This window comes from Neomonachus schauinslandi, chromosome 5 (genome assembly GCF_002201575.2).
Source record: "Neomonachus schauinslandi chromosome 5, ASM220157v2, whole genome shotgun sequence".
Classification (NCBI taxonomy): Eukaryota; Metazoa; Chordata; class Mammalia; order Carnivora; family Phocidae; genus Neomonachus; species Neomonachus schauinslandi.
The window spans coordinates 73971732-73992901 of NC_058407.1; the positions used below are offsets into that span (position 1 = coordinate 73971732).

The following is a 21170-nucleotide window of genomic DNA, read 5'->3' on the forward strand; positions in this document are numbered from 1 at the left end:
GAATAAATGATTAATCAATTTGGATGTCTTTATGTGACCCATGTTTTCCTTACAACATATTATTATGTAATTTGTTGCGTATAATTATCATTCCGTTGAAATCACCTCTTATGTTACATCTAATGTATAATTAATATGTAAATCGCTGTTTTCACAGTTAAATTTTTATAAAAATCACTATTGGTTGCTCACTTTATTCCAAAATTAAAACCATGGGACAATATCAGCAGGTACATTGATATTTCAATATGAGGACAGGCACAGAGTGATATTAATTTCTGTCACTTCCTAAAATTTTCTATAGGTCATGGCTATCTTCCATGAAATTCTGATGTAAAATTATAGGAAAATATGCTTCTACAAGCTCCTAAGATGTGTTGATTCATCCTAAATTTAAGAAGTATGTTCCATCTCTTTAGTAACACCTTCTGTCATGCTACAATTCCTCACATAATATTGTAGGAAGAAGAATCCTACCCCTTCTATATAAGAGTTCTCCAACCATAACACCCACTAATAATTTCATTTAGTTAAACTTTGTTCAAATACAGAGCATAGTTTTTCAATTTCAATAGCATATATTAAAAAATTATTAACTCTGAATGCAGATTTATACTTTCTGACACCTGCAGTATCCCCAGATCCTGAGACATTACCTGGCATAAAAAGGATTCACAATTAATTTTTTAGTTTTTTAAATATAAAAATGAGCTTTATGAGATATAATTCACACACCATAATATTCACCCTTTTAAAGGTGTATAATTCAGTGTTTTTTAGTATAATCACATAGTTGTGCAAACATCACCACTATATAATTTTAGAACATTTTTATCACCCCAAAAAGAAACCTCATATCCATTAGAAATCATTTCCCTTTCCCTCATTTTTGTCTAAGACTCTGAGAGCTGGTAATCTAATTTCTATCTCTATGGATTTGTGTACTCTGAACCTTTCCTATAAATAGAATCATATAATATGTGGTTTTTGTGATGGGCTTCTTTCACTTAGCACAATGTTACAGGTTCATCCATGTTGTGTTATATATCAATACTTCATTCATTTTTATTGCCCAATGTGTGTCAGTAAAAGGATATACCACATTTGTTTATCCATTGATGAGTTGATGGATGTTATCACTTTTTGGCTATTAGGAATAAAAATTCCATGAATATTAATGTACAATTATTTTGTGTGTGAACATGTTTTCAGTTCTTTTGGGTAGATTCCTAGAAGTGGAATTTCTGGTCATATTGGGAACCCTATATTAAACATTTTGAGGAACTTCCAAACTGTTTTCCAAAATGGCTGCACCATTTACATCCCTTACTTATTTTGTTCACTGCTGTATCTCCACCACTTAGAAAATTGCCCAGTAGGTCTCATACCTATATATATTGAATGAATGAACTGATTGAATGAATAAATAGAGTTTTCCTACTTAATTAACAAGTTCTCACTATAACAAATTATTGCCAAGCACTTATTTAAAAGAAGAAGTTGTAAGGAGGCATTCCTAATCTCATTGTCACTAGTTAAAGCAGAAAGGAATTTCAAATAGTTTCCTACAACTCAGGAGCACATTAGCTCAAGGAATAATCTCCTGAACATCATTTTTGTCAAGAATATAGGAATCACACATTCAAAGTAACTGATAGATATATATCAGGATTTATTCATAATTAAAACAGCAGATCAGCTCAGTTAGTTGGTGTATATGCCAATAAAACCAAGATGATAAATTTGAACCCCGTGAAAGGTGGTTTTCTATCTGTTTATGCACTGGCTACATACTGCATTCCTTTCCATTAGCAACTTAACATTGCCAAAGAATAAGTTAAATGCAATTACATCAGCAGAAACCATTTAGCTTTACTAGATGAAGTGCTTTGAGTTTGTTGACAGTTTCAAGAGATCTATCTGTAATCATACAATATTCAGGTGTAAATATTCAATATTCAAGGGTAATATTTACCCTGTGTACTCTGGATACTTGTGTTAAAAACAAATCAGAAGCATATTCTTATTTTAAATTCCTAGTAAATTCATTGTGTGCCCTCATTTACTATTAACTCTACTAAGAGCTATGCATGTAGATCCACAAAGCATGGACCCCTTAATTATCAGACATTGATGTGTTGCTGTATTTTGAACAACAGGCTGGCACTTATTTCAATTTGAAACAATCACTGTGCTGAAAGAATACTAAAATCACTTAAATATAAAGTAGAGTTTGTTTTCTTAAGTAATGTCAAGTATAAAATACAAACTCACATGGAGAAATAACTTTCATTTAATATTTTCATGAGATTAGGACATTTATCTAAATTTATTTTGGGGTAAAGAATATAATGAAATGCAGTTCAAAGCAAAGCATTTAAGAAAGATATGCATGGATATTCTCATGATCAAGATGGAGAAATGTGAGCTCTATGAATGTTTAAGGGAGACTGCAAGGTTGCCATTTATTGAATTCCTATAAAATATTCAGCACTGGGATCTCACCCTTACATACATTATCTCATTTAATCTTCACACCATAAATAAAGTGTTCTAATCCTCAATTTATATCAAATAATTCTGAGGTTTTAGAAGTGTTATTGCTTAAGAATGCTACAGGAGGAAGCTAGGATTTAAGCCTACATGTCTCCAGAGTCCAACTCTTAACTACCAAACTACAATACTTTCTTCCAAAAGCTATAATCTTAAAAGAAGCCCCTTTGTAAACTTCAGATTTATTCTAAACAATATTATTATTATATAAATTTTTATATTATAATAGTAATATATAGTTGTTGAAAATGTATGTAATATATATAAGCTAAAGAATGAAAATAAAAATAATCCAATTGTATCCATGTTCAGAGTCCAACTGCAGAGAACCGAATCCTTTCTGCCAGTGTAAACCGAAAGAAATTTTACTGCTAAATGGCTTACAGAATTATTGTAAAGGGTGAAGAGAAAAATTCTAGGTTGTGCTTTCAGAAATGAATTCTACTGCCATACCACAGTTAACTACTGATTCTTCAAGATTAGAAGTTACGATGCAAAATCATGACCTCACTGCCAGGACTAGGCACAAGGTCTACAATTCTTCTGTGCCTGCCATACTACACAACAGCAACATGGATGTCCTACGGATGTCCCAAGACATTAGGGTGATAGTGAAGTAACAGCCATTCTTTCTTGGTAGATCATGACTGTGAGTCTTAGGCTTTCTCACCCAAGAACAGATTTCCAAGAAAAGACTACAAGTATCTATCTCTCTTAGAAAACTTAACTATTGCTTCTTAGCAATCATATTATAAGTGGGACCCCTGATGATGCTGCAACAACAACAAAAAAATCAAATGCTTCTCCAACTCTGTTTAGAAAATGGCAAGAGTATAATAGCTTTTGTTTCACCTGCAACTTGGAAATCTCCTGCAATGACATGGTGTTCATGGACGTTAATTAGATACAGAACCCAAGCTGTAGTGGAGTTTAAGAAATGGAATTTCTATTTTTCTAGTCTCTACTCTATTTTCTAGTATAGGAAAGCCTCTGGGAAGAGGTTGGAAGAGATGTTGAGTTTCAGCCATGACAGCCACCAAGCCAAGCCCAACAACTGACATAACCACTGTGAGCATTTTGTTACTTTTTTTGTTACTTTTTCTTACTATTTATAAATCAATGTTTGTTCCTACTTCTCTATAATCTGATTATATTTTATTGAATAGCTGAACGGTGTTCAATTTTATGGATATACACAAGTGATGTAATAAATCCCCCATTTTGGACATGCAGATTGTTACAACAATATAAAATGTTTTAATATTACAATGGTTCAATAAATATTTTTGTGGCTAAATCAATGAACTCATTTGTGATATCTTCCTTAGGATACACTGTTAGAAGGAAATTTCTCAGTACAGTATGCAAAACTGTAATGCTGTTAAATAATTTAGAGAAATATGGTTTCAATTTGTCTTACCAGCAGTGCATACGATTACCCAGTTTCACCCCAAATCTGGCCTACATTGTACCTTACCATTTCTAGAAAGATTGTCATATTGATAAACTTTGTAGTTATTTGACTATTAATAAAGTTATTTTTACATGTTAATTTGTCATGTGTACAGCTTCTTAAATTCATGTTTCCTACTTCATTAAAATTGAGCTTTTGTTTTAATTGATTTGTAAGAGATGTTTTATTATTAATATACTATTATTGTCATTAGCCTTTTTATTGCATATATGCCACACGTATTTTTCTCAATTTTTATGGTGTTTTTTCAGTATATTTTTGTCCTGTATGTTATGGTCTCAATTTTTATAATTCAAAATTCTCTAAAAGGAATTTTCATTTCATAATTAATTTTAAATATTTAAGGCATTCAAAATTAAATAAACTCCATGGTGACAAATCAGCATTTTACAAAATACAACAGCTTTGGTGAGATCTAATTCCCATACCAGAATAGTCACACTTTAATGTATATAACTCAGTGGGTCTTAGTATATTCATAGAGTTGTACAAACACTACCACTATATAATTTGGGAATATTTTCAAATGAAAATGGAGAAACCCCATCTCTATTAGCAGCCACTCTCCATTCTCTAGTTCTTTCCACCCACCCAGACCCTAAAAGCCACTAATTTACTTTCTGTCTCTATGTATTTTGTATTCTAGACTTTCATATGAATGATTATCATATAATATGTCCTCTTTGGTGACTGGCTTCTTAAAACAATCTTTTTAAGGTTCATCCATGCTGTAGAATGTATCAATAATGTATTCCTTTTTATTGCCAAGTAATATTCCATTGTATAGATACACCACATATATTTCTAGCTACTAGAAATAATGCTGCTTGAACAGCACTGTACATGTTTTTATGTGAACATGTTTCCAATTTTCTTGAGTAGATACTAAGTAGTGAATTAGTAGATACCTAGTAGAACATTCCACACTGTTTTCCAAAGTGGCTGCACCAATTATATTCCTACCAGAAATGTATGAGAGTTCTAATTAGTCCATTCTCTCCAACATATGCTTGTCTTTTTAGTAATAATTATCTTACTTACTTTAAAGTGGTATATTATTGTGGTTTTAATTTGTGTTTCCCTAGTGGCTAATGAGTTGAGCATCTTTTTATAAGCTTATTGATGTTTTGTATATTTTCCTTGGAGGAATATCTATCCAAGTACGTTGCCTATTTTTTAATTGGGTTATCTTTTTATTGTTGACTTGTAAAAGTTCATTATATACCCATCACCCGGTTTCCTAGAGCCCAGAATCTCTCATGGTTTGTCTCCCTCTCTGATTTCTTCCCATTCAGTTTTCCCTCTGCGCTATTCCTTATATTCCACATATGAGTGAAACCATATAATTGTCTTCCTCTGCTTGACTTATTTCACTTAGCATAATACCCTCCAGTTCCATCCATGTTGATGCAAATGGTAGGTATTCATCCTTTCTGATGGCTAAGTAATATTCCATTGTATATATGGACCACATCTTCTTTATCCATTCATCTGTTGATGAGTACTGGGTGTTATATGCAACTAATGAATCGTTGAACACTACATCAAAAACTAATGATGTACTATATGTCGGCTAATAGAACATAATAAAAAAAAGAGTTCATTATATTTTCTAGATAAAAATCCCTTATTATATATGTTTTGCAATATTTTCTCCAAACATATAGATTGCCTTTTCACTATCTTGATAATTTCCTTTGAAGCATAAGTTTTAATTTTCATTAAGTTCAATTTTTTTGTTGTTGTTGATTGAGGTTTTGGTGTCCTATCTAAAAAATCATTGTCTAACCTAAGGTCACAAAAATATACTCTTACGTTTTCTTCTAAAAGGTTTATAATGTTAGCTCCTACATTTAGGCCTATGATCCACTATGAGTTAATTATTGTGTATGATGGTAAACAGGGTCCATCTTCATCCTTTCACATGTGGATACCAGTTGTCCCAGCCCATTTGTTGACAAGATTATTCTTTCCCCACTAGGGCTCTCAATTATATTCCATTGATCAATACAAGTACCTCATCGTCTGAATTGCTATAGAGCTTTTAGTAGGTTTGAAAATGGAAAGTGCGAATCCCCCAACTTTCTTCTTTTTCAAGATCGTTTTGGTAATTCTGAGTGTATTACATTTCCATATAAATTTTAAGATCATTCCATCAACTTCTGCAAAAAAAGCAGCTGCGGTTTTTATATGGATAGCATTAAATCTGCAGGTCAATTTTTTGACTCATAAACACAGGATACTTTTCATTTATTAAAGTCTTCTTTAAATTCTTTCAGCAATGTTTTGCAGTTTTCAGGGTTCAAATTTTGTGCTTATGTTAACTTCATTCTTAAATATTTTCTTTTGATGCTATTATAAATGAAACTCCTTATTTAATTTCATTTTGGAGCATTCATTGCTAGTGTATAGCAATACAGTCTTTTAAAATATTAGTCTTGTATCTTATAACCTTGCAGAACTCACTTATTAGCTGTGATAGTTATGATACAGACGCCTTAGAATTTTCTATATAGAAGATCATGTCCTCTGTAAATAGAGATAGTTTTATTTCCCCCTTTTCAATCTGGATGCCTTTTATTTCATTTTCTTGCCTAATTTCCCTGGCTAGAACCTCCAGTACAACATTGAATAGATATGGCAAGAGTGGACATCCTTATCGTTTCCTGCTCTTAGGAGGAAAGCTTTCAGTCTTTCACTGTTAAGTATGGTGTTAACTGGGGTTTTCCATGTTTTATATTTTTTTTATCAGCTTGAGTAAGTTGTCTTTTATTCCCAGTTTGTTGAATGTTTTTATCATAGAAGAATCTTGGATTCTTTTTTTTTTTTAAGTTAACATTAAGCAGCCAGTATTCAACATTGATAAAACATTTAATCAAATTACACTACTACAATTTAGGGGGTTTTTTTGTTTTTTTTTTTAAAGATTTTTATTTATTTATTTATTTATTTATTTATTTATTAGAGAGCAAGCGAGAGAGAAACAGCATGGGAGGGGAGAGGGTCAGAGGGAGAAGCAGGCTCCCCGCTGAGCCGGGAGCCCGATGTGGGACTCGATCCAGGGACTCCAGGATCATGACCTGAGCCGAAGGCAGTCGCTTAACCAACTGAGCCACCCAGGCGCCCCTACAATTTAGGTTTTAAAAAATGGTGTTATCCTGAAGTTCTCTGGTTTTCTTGGTAGCATGTGAATTGATTTTGAACTCAGTCCAAAAAGAAGCAATCCCAAAGTATTGAGTAAATGTAACACTCTGAAAACTAGTGATAATCCTAAAAAAAATGACTATTCAGAAAAACAGTATGCTCCTTATTTCATAAGCACATTCTATGTTCTAGCACTAACTCTTTAATGTTTGGAGCCAAGAATGCTACAAATGCTTCTGCAGAAAACTTATTCAACAAATTCAAATTGAAATATTATGAGAATAATCATCATCAGAAAGTTGTTTCTAATATTCAGCCAAAGTTATCTTCCTAGGATTTACACCATTTAACCTAGTTCTGCTTCCAAGAGTAGACACAACAACTTTATCATTTTTCATTTTTTCTGCTGGGAAAAGTGTACCTCATATTAGCAGAATTGGTTCTAGTGTACCAAACTAGAATTGTTTTTTTCTAGGTGAGCTTTCTTCCAAGAATATGTCTTGGAATTAAAAAGTTCCTAAAAACTTACAAACTGTTAATTTAATCATATATAAATTGCATATTTGTTCAATGAATGCATAAACTGTAATCATGTTGATTTATAAAACATTCGATCACTATATCCTTCCTCTGGAACTTCCCAAAATAACCAGTAAAGTTTCAACTTTCTGATGTTTAAGAATTGGCTAAGTGAAATAAGTCAAGTAGAGAAAATCAATTATCATATGGTTTCACTTATTTGTGGAACATAAGGAATAGCATGGAGGACATTAGGAGAAGGAAGGGAAAAATGAAGGGGGGGGAGAATTGAAGGGGGAGACCAACCATAAGAGACTATGGACTCTGAAAAACAAACGGAAGGTTCTAGAGGGGAGGGGGTGGGAGGATGGGTTAGCCTGGTGATGGGTATTAAAGAGGGCACATTCTGAATGGAGCACTGGGTGTTATACGCAAACAATGAATCATGGAACACTACATCAGAAACTAATGATGTAATGTATGGTGATTAACATAACATAATAATAAAAAAAAGAATTGGCATAGCGCATCCTAAGTGACTATTTCAAACCTGTCAGTCCCAGATAAAACCTACTTATAAGCTGTGGTACAGTTTCATTTAGTCCCTAAAAAGCTACATTGTTTCACTGCTACTATGCCCATCATTGTCCTCAGTTCTGGGGAGGTAGTGGGTGAAAAAAGTCAGAGAGATCTAGCTCTCATGGAGTGTGGACTCTAGTATGGGGAAGATAGATTGTGAACACATAAACAATCAAGATAATTTCAGAGAAGGGCTATTGCTACAGAGATGATAGAATATTCTAATATGATGTGGAACAACTGGGACCTCCTCGATGAGTGGAAAGTGGAGGACAGCACTGTCTAAAGAGGAATTTAGGGAAGTTAAGGGTGCGCTTGTGAGGTAATATTATCACTTATCTCTTGACAAAGATGTATTGTTACTTTTTAAGGCTTTTGTGGGTCTCCGTTGTTTTATTTATGAATGAGATGTAGGTTTGAAAAAAGCCTTGACAAGGAATGATAAATTGTAACTTGTATGGTTTATATAACAAGTAATCCTAATCCAAAGAATGATGATGATAACTTGTATATGCATAGTATTTGACAACTTTTTTTTTTTTTTTTAGCATTTTCACATTTGTTGCCTCTGCTGAGCCTCAGGACAATCCTTTGATAGAAAGTAAAACAGAATATTATTCTAAGGTTTAAAAAAGAAAAACTAGGGGTGCCTGGGAGGCTCAGTCATTGGGCGACTGCCTTCGGCTCAGATCATGATCCCAGTGTCCTGGGATGGAGCCCCGCATTCGGCTCCCTGCTCCGCAGGAAGCCTGCTTCTCCCTCTCCCATTCCCCCTGCTCGTGTTTCCTCTCTCGCTGTGTCTCTCTCTGTCAAATAAATAAATAAAATCTTAAAAAAAAAGAAAAGAAAAACTAAGTTCAAAGAGTAAGCTATATATCACACAGTCGGCAAATGATGGAATTTAGACCAAAACTAAGGTTTTCTACCTAATTTAACTAACACCTTCAATCTTTTGTTATTTTAGATTGGTTATGACCAGGTATGATTATTGGGGAACTTACTTCTGGTGTAAATTCTTTGGAATACTTCTTGATTTATTTTGATTGTTTTTAAAGATTTTTTTTATTTATTTATGAGAGTGAGAGAGAGAGAGATAACAAGCAGGAGAGCAGCAAAAGGAGAGATAGAAGCAGGCTCCCCACTGAGCAGGGAGCCTGATGTGGGGCTCAATCCCAGGATCCCTGGATCATGACCTGAGCCGAAGGCAGACACTTAACCGACTGAGCCACCCAGATGCCCCTACTTCTTGATTTTAAAGAGGCTCTATAGAACAGTGATTTTCAATGTGTGGTCCCTGGACAAGCAGCATTATCACCTGGGAACTTGGAAAAGCAAATCCTCAGACCCCCACCTCAGACCTACTGAATCAGAAACTCTGGGAGTGGGGCTCAACAATTTGTGGTTTAGCAAGCCTTCCAGGTGATTTTGATGCATGCTATGGTTTGAAATTACTAATTTAAAAGATAAGTAATGGATATCCCCATATTCTTGCTTTTTTAATTGAAAATAAATGTTTAAACTTTAATTTTAACTTCATTTATATATAGATAAAATCATTATATAGATAAAATTTACAAAAATGTATATATATGACCATTTAATTCATGCTTTTTAGTAAAGTCTGAAAAAAAAGTCACACAAAATAGTGGCAAGAATTCATAACATCTATTTTGTTAAGCAAGAGATAAGAAAAAAATAATATTGTATATATTCCTGGTAGAAATGTGATTTTAAATGTGATTTCACATATCAGAATTCTCTTCCTTGGGAATCTAGATCAAATAAATAAAATTCATAGTATGTAAGTAAATGTTACAAGGAGGTTTACTGCAACATACACTACTACTCTACAGAGAGATCCACAGTGGTAAATAACTGAAAGCAATGTGAATTCCTATCAGTGGGGTGTTGGTTGAATAAATTATGGTATATCATCATGTTGAATAATTTATAGCCATTTAAAATAGTTAAAGCTACCCAGGGAGACTAGAGATACTGTCATTACAGTCAGGCAAAAACCGCACCTTTTTGGAAAATAAACAGTGACAGAACACCTATGTATACACACGTCCACCAGTACATTTATTTAATTATATGAGAGAAGAAGAGTATGACAAAATGCATTCTAAGTTCTTAAATGGCATAACCATTGGGGCAGGGACTGACTGCTAATGTCAAGTAGATAAAGGTCATAATTGTATCATTATACACTTTTACCAATTATAGCTGTCTGGTTGAGTAGCCTTTTAATCTCATCCTGCCCATCCTACAAGCATGCCATAAGGATAGATAAGCAGCAGCCTACTACAATAGTTAAGACCTAATTTCTGCAACCTTAATGCATTAGTCTGAATCCAGGCTCTACTACCAGTGGCTATGTAACCTAAGAAAGGCTACTTAACCTCTCTGTGGCTCAGTTTTCTTACCTGTAAAATGAGAACATAATAGGCCCTATCTCACAAGCTTGTTGAAAGAATTAAGTTAATATAGGGGCACCTGCGTGGCTCAGTCAGCTAAGCGTTCGACTCTTGATTTCAGCTCAGGTCATGATCTCGAGGTCATGAGATCGGGCCCTGCGTCTGGCTCCTCGCTGGGCATGGAGCCTACTTAAGATTCTCTCTCTCTCCCTCTACCTCTGCCCCTCCCCCCAACTCTAAAAAGAAAAAAGAAAAGAATTAAGTAAGTTAATGTATGTACAAAGGCTAGTACTATACCTATCACTGTTCTATATGAGTCAATAGAAGAGTTACTGTAACAATTAGCTTACAAAGTATTAAGTTTTATATAGCTTACATATCAAACAAAAACTATCATCATTATTATTAAACCATGTATAGAATATACATAACAGACCTGGCACAAAGCAGGTATTCAAAAGTTAGTGTCTGTTCCTAAGATACAAATGACCATTTTCTTCCTTCTCAAAGGACATAGTCCACTACTATCACTCACTCTTCCTTCTCATCCCTCTCCTCTCAACTTCCCTGGGAATAGAACAGTTCATCAGTTTCTACTATACCCTGGTACTTCTTAAACAAGTAAATAAAGGCTTTTATTTCTGATAACTAGAGGGAACGAGGATTAACAAAAGACATACATTAATTTATTTGGCAAATATTGAGTGACTATTACTGTTGGCACAGTGAAGGCTCAGGGAAATGAGCAGGGACGAGGGAGGAAAGGTTCTTTACCTACTAGTTTATATCAAATTAATTATTTAATGTAAATTACGTTATGCACTACAAAGGAGAAATAGAAATGAAAAGAAAGCACAAGTCAAAGAATTCAGAAAAGAACAAAGAAACTGGTGGCACCTAGGGCTCCACAGGTCCCATTCAAGGTATTGGATGTAACTAAAGCACAAGGGGAAGGCACTGAAAGTGACATAAATCAGAATTGCCTTTTTAAACAGTTAAACATGATGGATTGAAAATGTACGTGTGTTCCTGACTGTCCTGAAAAGACACTGAGATGACAATAGAGCAATAAAAAGCTATAAACTCAAAAGGACAGAAAGAATAGAAAGGACACAGGAGATGACGTAAGGACAGAAGCTGTCAAATGGTTTACAAGATGGAAGCAGTGGAGGAGTAGTGACCGCCTTACTGAGCAGAGGGAGCTGAAACCTCCAGAGCAGAAGCAATGACAAGCTCGTGCTTCACCCCACAGAGTCTCAGAAAACCTCAGAAATGGAGGCACCTTGTACTGACTCCGCAGAGGATGGCAGTAGAGGGAAAGGCTAAAAATGCAGGGACTGTCACTCTGAAGGTGTCTGGAGGCTCAAGTGTCCATACAGCTCCTCTGGTCAGGTGATGACCCTTCCCCAAACGTGCAAGTAAAACAGTTTCCCCCTGGAGATACTGAACTAGAAAAGCTCCAGACCTAAGGCACCAGAACTATAAGAGGCCAGAACCATGACAGGCTCCGGATTGGAAAATAAAAGCAGGGAGACTTGAATTATTGCCCCATATCCCTAACAAAAGATTAGATAGTCCCTCTCTGATCTTTGGGGGTGCTCCAATTCAAAATACCCTGACTCACCTTGCAATGAAGCCCCTGGTTATAAGCCTTACTAGTATACTTAGGCCTTCAACTCCATATCTTAGTGTTGAGTATTTATACTTCATTATTTAATAGAGGATCAAACAGCTGACAAAATTTTACAACAAGAAGAACAACAACAAAACAAAACAAAGTTATCCAGAGAAAAAAGACACAAGTTAGAAGCGGGGCGGGGGGGGGGGTGGGTACTTAAAAATATATAATTAATATGGTCAAATAAATAAGCACAGACTATATATCCAAGAAATAAGTAACCAAAACAATCATTAAACAAAAAAGTATGTATATCTTAGAACTATAATAGCTGAAATTGTAGTGATTTGATAGAAGGCTCAGAAAAGAAAGCCAAGGAAATCTCCCAAAACTTAGAGCACAAGGAGTAGGGGGTGATAGAAATGGAAAATAGAAGAGAAACGAAAATTAGAGATTCCATCCTAGCAGTCAAAAATTCAACATAAAGGAGTTCCAGAGAGGAACTACACAGAAAAAAAGAAGGCAGAGAATTAGTGAAGGAATAAATCATTAGAATTTCTCAAAATTGAAGGATTCAAAACTGAGTGTTTGAAGTGCTTACTGAGTATCCATCAGGATGAATGAACAAAATGAACACACTGAAAAGAGAGAAGACACCAAACCTTCCAGAATGATGAATCAGGCTGATCAAAGGATCTGGAGTCAGAATAGAAATGGATTTTTCAATAGCAATACCCATCCATGCAAACCAGAAGTCTGGTCATCTTACCAGTTGGGAGTGAGTGGTGATGCCACCCTCCAAATTAAGGAATATAGAAGCAGGCTCACCTATGTACAGGCAATTAGAATTGGGCTCATATGAATCTGAGCTGTAGAACAGAAAAGTAAGGTAGGAAAGTTTTAAGTAAGTTACAATTTAATACTTGTCTCTGATCTTCATTCAGACTGAGCTCAGCTATTCTGAGATTTCCTCATTTACCCACCTTCTTAGTGCCTGATATGGGCGTCAGGTAATATTTGAAATTATAGTGTCAGGAATGATTCCCAAATTCCCCTTACCTTAGGGAGATCTCTACCTAAGAAGATAACTCCCTCCCCTCCAGATTTTGAAAGAGCCATGGAAAGGGGAAAGAGAAAGAATTGAGAGAGGATTAAACAAGCAGGGAAATCGTAGTGTTGACCATTTAAAATTACCTCTCAAGAGGGTGGCTTAGCTTACAGGGATGGGAATGAGTGCTCCTGGGATCTTCAACTCCATACCAATTCCTCCTCTACTTAATGCAGAGATCATTTAGAAGAAAGCTGTGTCAGAGACCTACCTGTATATTTTGACTATCAATGCCTCATATATCACTTAGTATAGCAATTGTGCTTAGTAAAATCAGTCTAACCTGCTCTCCCCTCCTTTACTGTTTCAGCAACTCCTTCAGAGTATGGGTGGGGAAGTAAATGCAAATCTGTATTGCTTGGATTACTTGATGGGTAGGCTCTTGTTAACTGAAATAATTCGCCAACATTTTTTAAAAGATTGTAAATTTAAATTCTTGTCAGCTTATCCTTCAGCATTGAAAATAGTGACCTTGAATGCAGTTTCTACATTTCCCACACCTCTTACCTGAGCTGTTAATAAGTGACAAGAAAAAACTGATTTGATTCACCTGCTAATGAGCTGTATGAGATGGTCTAAAGAACAAAGGGAAAAAAATCAAAACCTTAGGGTATTAATTTTAGATTAAAGCAAAAATATTTCAGACAAATTGAGAAAAATGAATATACAATTGATATTAACTCTGCTTGTTGGGGAAACACGGGTAAGAGTAACAACAGGCCAGGAACAGCGTAAACAAATACCAGGAAAGTTATTTTCAGAATTTATTTACCTAATAATATTTAACACCAAAATCAAACATAAGAGGGTCATGAGAGAGACCTGCATTACCCCACTTAAGCAATTAGTGTCTGAAAGTAGTATAGAGATAAATTACTCATTTGGACTCCCACATAACGGTTTGCTCATATAGTAAATATGAAAGAACAGAATTGCATTTCAGGTTATCTTATATGGGTCTGTCTAGACTGGAGGACTGGAAAGCAAGGACAATTGGAAAGGGCCCTATTAAAGTGTGTTACTTTACTTCAAAGATACAGTAGATATTTAATATTTTTTGACAGTGAAATCATTTCAAAATAGTCAATCTTATCTAAAAACCATCCAAATCAATGTGCATAAAAACAAAAAGCGAATGAAGCCTGCAGATTTTAGTTTGTCTTGATTCATGATAAAAATAGTCCTAGTTATACCAATTGTCCTATGAATCAGGTCAAAATGATTCAACTAATGAATGCTTAGCTACTGGGATGCCATACCTAGTATTTACAGTAAATTTACCATAGTGTCCTAACACAGGAAATAATTTATCATAAACTGCCTAGTAGCTTAAAATAAGATTACTTACTCTCCTAGTATAAATATGCTAACAAGGTCCTGATATTCCACTTCAAAAATAAAGATCCCCACCTAATAAGGGCTAAATCAATCTTCAGGTTATAAGAGGGTATCAAACTCTGTCTCAAAACAATTTAAAAACAATGTAAATCCATTTACTGTAACTTTGTGGCACACACTTATTAACATTATTTTGTAGTTGTAGCTCCATGAGTGATTTTCACCCATTTGCATTAAAGAATTATAAGAACAGGAGAGTCCCAGCCCTTCATTTTACAGATTGAAAGAAGGACCTGAAAGCAATTTCATCAAGTTAAGCACAGATGTGTGTGTGTGACAGATTTGAACTTCACTCCCCTCCCCTTTAATACTCATGCCCTGCTGTTTTCAGTATTTAAGTGCAAAAGTGATAAAGACAAATTGCATTCTCAATTGCCAATTACGGATTAATCAACAGTGAATATTAATACAAATAACATTTCGTTTTGCGCAATACCTGAGTTTAAAAAAAGAAAAATCAAAGGCAATAAATTAAAATCTGACTAATCATAGTATTTATGCATAAAGAAGAACTGAACTGGGTAAATAGGAAACGTACCTTACGGTGAATTTCAGTGATAGCAATAAAAAGAACTCTCGGGTTAAATTTTGCCTCTAAAACATCATCATTAGAAATCATTTTAAACAAGCTTTCCAGGCACATCTTTCTTTTCTGTATAGACGTCTGGCTTGATTATTCATCTATTCATTTTTTAAATTTAACTTTTTCAGTTTGTGTTCAGTTGAAATGACTTTTCAGGAAAGTAAAATCGGAGAAACCAGAGAGAGCAGCACACATGTGTCGTAAAGGTGGAGGGGCAGAGGACTGAGGCTGGGAAAAGTACGGAGAAAACGGAGATTTCTCTAACCCCCGCCCCGCACCCCCAGCCAGCCCCAGCAGCCCCAGCAAGGGCGCGGGGCCGCCCCTCCTCCCGGGCCAACTCCATCCCCAGCTCAGCGGGGGAGGGGGCGCTGCGGGTACCGCCCCGGGTCGTCCAGGCCCGCGCCGGGCTGCGATTGGACGCGCCGCCGTCAGGCACCGGCCAGAAACACAAACGCGCTGGGAAGATGAGGGGGGCGTTCTAGCGAGCCGAGGGCTTAGGCTTTTTTTACGTCTCCCCCCCCAACCCCCACCCCTCCGCACTCCATGCCGGGTCTCTCTCTCCGGCTCGCCTCGACTGGCTGGCACGGCGGGAGAGTTGGCGCAAACCTCGCCGCCGCCGCCTCGCGCGGGTTCCCGCCCCAGCCTCTCCGCCTTCCCCTGCGCCCTCCACTCCTGCCATGGGGCTAACTTGCGGCTCCTAAGAGTTGCCGCTTCTGAGCAGCGCACTCTCCCGCCCATTTCCCCGCGGGCGGGCGATGGCTTAGGGCGCCCGAGGGGCCAGCCTAGAGGTAACGGGAAGGGGAAAGGACGGTTGTCTGGGGAGTAAGAGGCCAAACGATGAGTTTCCACAAGGAGGACGGAGTGAGCAGCCTATGCCAGAAGGCGCTGCACATCGTCACCGAGCTGTGCTTCGCGGGCCAGGTGGAGTGGGAGAAGTGCTCGGGCATCTTCCCCCGGGACAGGGGCAACCAGGGCGGAAGCAGCACAGGTAACCGGGGAGGGCTCCTCTCGCTTCCGCGCGCCCAGCCGGGACCCCGCGAGGCGCCAGGCGTCTGTGGGATGCCGCGCCTTCCTACCTTGCTCCTTGTTTCCGCTCAGCTCCTGGAGACTTCGAGCGTCGGCTGTTCGGGTTTTGTGGTCCTCGTCTCCACCTGCCCGGCTTCTTCCACTTCCCTGGTCTGCTCCTTGCCCGCCGCGCCGTCCCCCCGCTCCCCGGCTCCCGCACCCCCACTCCGCCGCTCTCCCACGCCTGCGGGCTCCCTTCCGCGGCGGCGAGGCGAGCGCGGGCGGCTGCGCCCAGCCCGCTTACCCAGCGCTGCCCGCGGGAGCCGCTCGCCCGCGGGACTCGCGCTGCCCTCTCTGGTCTCTGGTCTCGCGGGTCGCGAGCCTGGGGAAGGGGTCGGACCTGAGAAAAACCCTGCTTGGAAGCGAAGAACCGCCTTGCAAATGGGGCTGCCTTGGATTCCGGGAGCAGAAAGGTTCCCAGGAGGGGTAACTAGCGGCTGCAACCTGTCGAGCTTTTGACAGTGTCCAAGTCCCTTTATTAAATATGATTTTGTAGGGCTTCTTGACAACGTTGGCAAAACAGCAGGGCTTATTGGTCCTATTTTTTTTGAGGCGACAACGAAGGCTCAGGTCACATATAAAGATCTTATAAATCCTTTCCACACACATGTTGTCATACACACCCCAACACACGGGCATCCTCCCTCTCCGTTCAGGAAACTTGTGAAGAAATGGGGTAGGATGGTGAAGGACATTGACCGTCAGAAATCTGGAGGTGGAAAGAAGCCTCAGGAGACAGATTTTTCTCGGGGAATGGGGGGAACCGTATCAGAACTACTGTTTGGTCACGCTTGGGTAGGGTTTTAACCACCTGCGCAATGTTTGGTTTGTGCAGCCTGTTTGCTGTTCACACGAACGAGAGGGACTCCAGAGTTGCGGGCCGCGTGGTTTCAAGAGTCCCTTGTGAGGGTCACTTGTTGCTTTGGGAAACAAACACTGGTTTCGGGATTTTCGGCATAGGGCTGGAAGATTGCCATTCCTGCCCTAGGTCTCGTTTCTCTCCCTTTGCTTTCGTGTCATTGGGCTCTCCTGGCGGGGCTTCGTGGGTTGAGGGTAGCCAGGGCAACAAGTGAGAGCTGGACCGCTCAACTCGAGTGGAGCACGACTGCAGAAAGCCTGGGAAGCTGGAAGGAGGTCAGGAGGGCACACTTAGTGAATCTCTCCTGCCCACCACCACCACCAAAGAAAAGGGAGAGGAAATGGGGGGGGGGGGGGGGAGGATTAAATGTGGTTTAGCTTTTACATACCATTTTGTAAATGGAATATCTTCGGGATTTTCAAATTCTCTGATCATGGCAACAGGAACCAAGAGAGGCTTCTTTCTGTCTGCAGTTGGCAGAACCTGCGGAGATGCTGCTACTTGGACCTGGAGCAGAATGATACATAATTGGTGCTGTCCACATGCTGGAAATTTAGACATTTTGGGAATATACAAACACAAGTCTTTATCTCTTGTTCAGTGGGTGTTAATTCCTAGGAATGTATGAAACAACTATTAGTGGAAAGGATTGGTGAATACTGTGTATATGCGCATCATGTGTGTGGTTGCTAAGCATGAGATAAACACTCAAAATAGTGTGACCTTAAAAGTCCTTTGTGGTGCTATTGGATAAAGTCTTCTGAACTGTCTTTAGCGATAGAAATGCTAAAGATAAGACTCAGAGAAGGTGGGCATAGTGGAAGAAATTAGAGTATTTAAAGTTAAAGACCTATAATTTGGTCATTTAACAGTTGATGCTGTAATCCAACTGGTTTGTGATCACACACCAAGTAGTGGTTTCCTGGGTCTCAGATGGGTTGGTAATGAGAATAATTTGTGAAGGTTGGAAACCAATTACTAGCTTATAAATCTTTCTAAGTACACAACCATATAAACTTAAGGTAAAACACAGTTCATGAATTGCAGAAAGGGTTTGGACTTGTAAGCACTACAAGAAGTAGTTGTAGTCCTCATTCCTTTTGGACTTTCCCTTGGAAAGAAAAAAGTGGGGAAAACCTAGTCTAAAACAATTACATGGATATTTTTCTTCTGTTAAGGGAAATATGTATACTATCCAAATGGGGTATTTGATTTAATATATGAATATATTTTGAGTGGCCACCACTAAAGAAGACATTCTATTAGGTTGTATATGAGATATAAAGATGCATAAGATTACATATTCTATTTGTAAATCTGTGCAACAATTAGAAATAAAATACTTTAATCCACAGATAAATTCCCAACACCAATAGATACCTTTGGAATGGATTCAAATATTATTTACTGAACCTTTGTATTAATTAGCCACTCAGCTTCACATTGTTCATTTTCTTATAACTTATGCACATGTGCCCTTTATTACAGGACCCTAAATAAAAACATTTCTAGTAGGTGATCCTTCTACTCACTGTTTGTTTAATGGGAAACACATTATTTGTAGGAGGACATCGACATTGAATGGTACAGTGGTTATTTACTTTGTTAATCAGCACTGCCCATATGGTGTCAGTTATTCAAAGGTTGCAGTGACAATTTCAAGCTTCCAGATTGTGTATATTTTTAGATTCCTTCACATAGGAGTAGAAGGAGAGAAATTCCGGTAATCCCAATTAAAGTCATTCTACATTAAAGAACTAATGAATCATATATATAAATAAGATATTCTACCGGTTTTTTTAAATGCCAATAAAAACCATCCTCTTTACTATAGCAGCAATAGCAGAAATAGCAGCAGTGTTATTGGCATTAAGGATCTACTGATCAAGTTGACCAATCCCATGTTTTCATAAAATTTGTGAAGACGTAGATTGCGTCTGCCGACACCAGTTTACTTTCTTGGCATAGTTTATTAGAGATATTATTGATGTCAACATTACTCATACAGTAGAAGGTTCATCATGTGCAATTTTTAGAAAATCAAATTTTTGCCTTCTTTTTACCACTGATACTCCCCCCTCCCCATAGACATGTCACCCACTAAGTTCATCTTCATGCACAATATGACTAATACTAGAATGCTTAGGGAAAATACAAAACAATATATCCGCCTATAATGTTATTTTTCAGATATACTGTAACTAAGATACGTAATAGTTTTTGAACTGCATTTGGGTTCATTGCTGGTCAGTCTTTAATTGCTGCTCCATATCCAAATGCTTATGAGGTTTCAGGAAACTATGTTGCTTAAAAGGCAGACCTCATAAATCATAACTAATCAAACCCACTGAAGTACACAGTCACATCATAATTGTATAGACCTGACCTTAATTTAAATATTTAAATAAACATTTAATTCATCATTGTTTTAATTTTGCATTTTATACTTTTAATTTGGGACTAAAAATTCTAAAATAAAAGTTTAAACGAATTTTTCTAAATTCATACCTATGTTCCTCAATTTCTTAGATGTGGGGATAAGTAGGTCTATCAAAGAATTTCCTTGAAGTTACTTGACTAATAAAAGAGATGGCTAAGTAAAATTTTAAAATTATATCATGATTTTTCCTCTGAGATTAAAGCATTTTAAGTCTATGATAAGGGCTTAACATGAATAAGGGTGTTTCATAGGTTTTCTCTACAGACACAAAGGAAATGACTACTCAATCAATATATAATTCTTGTATCACTACACCACTGAGTTTTACACATTCTAATGGTTGTATAAAAAGTTACAATTTAGAAATATAGAGGAAATGTTTCCTCAAGACTTGTAGGTCTGAGAAAGAGTAATTGAACCATAATGAATTCAGATAGGCCCATATGAAGAAGGATGTATGAGAGGATTTTTTTTCCTTCCTCCACACTGTCATTCCAATAAAGAATGGCCACCTGCTATTTCTAGTCTCATTTTTACAGGATCATGAATACATATTGTGCTTGGTCTCATTTACTCCAAAGGCAAATGAACAACTACCTTCAAAGGCCAAGCCAGTCTCAGCAAACATCTGTTTTTCTTAATTCTGAGATATCAGTATTTTGGCAATATTGACAGGGCCTTTTTTGCTATAATCTTTTTTTTTTCTTGAAACAAATCAACATCTATATTTTCTCTTTATATGAGCTGTAAATCTCTGAAATCTGATTCTTACAGGAATGATTTCTTATACAAGATCTATAGCTGCCCATTTCATTCAAGTCTCATTTTCTTTAAAAGTTAATCATCATTGTTATTTTGTTTTATGCAAAAAACAAATGGAATGCACTTGCATTTACTTATAAGATTTCTTTTTTACAAAATGCTGGTGGGAGATAAACTATCACAAATGTTTATTGGAATCTCTAATGACAATTAAAATTATCCATATTTTGAAAACATAATTGTGTGCTTCCTGATGTGTACATTAAGTCAGTAGAATATAAGCTCTTTGAGAGCAGTGGTTTGTTTACTGTCTTATCCTCAGTACCTAGAAAAATCTGTGGCTCCTACTAGAGTCTCAATAAATATTTGTCGAACAAATGAAAGAATGAATAAATGAATTAATATATCCTCAAGAACCCAGTTTCCTTATTTGTAAAATGATGGGTGCTATTTAATAATTTTCAAATTCCTCTGAAACTATATTATATACACTTGTGTCTTTGTGTCTCCAGTGTCCAATACAGGGTCCTAGGTAGATAGGCATGCAAAATATGTAGTTTATGATAATGGCTGAAATTAGAGCATTTGAGGCATTTAAAACCTAGAACATGAGCAAGATACTAATGAAAAAGCAACTGAACCCCATATGGA

The 21170-nt window shown here is 37.1% G+C and overlaps 1 protein-coding gene across 1 annotated transcript in view; it reads left to right on the forward strand.

Annotated features, from left to right (window-relative positions):
- The first annotated feature begins 16230 nt into the window (after positions 1-16230).
- The window catches only part of SYT10 (synaptotagmin 10), a 65621-nt gene continuing 60681 nt past the window's right edge, over positions 16231-21170 (forward strand). The window contains exon 1 of the mRNA XM_021690387.1: positions 16231-16381. Coding sequence (XP_021546062.1) covers positions 16231-16381 — 151 coding nt within the window. The remainder of the gene's footprint in view (positions 16382-21170) is intronic.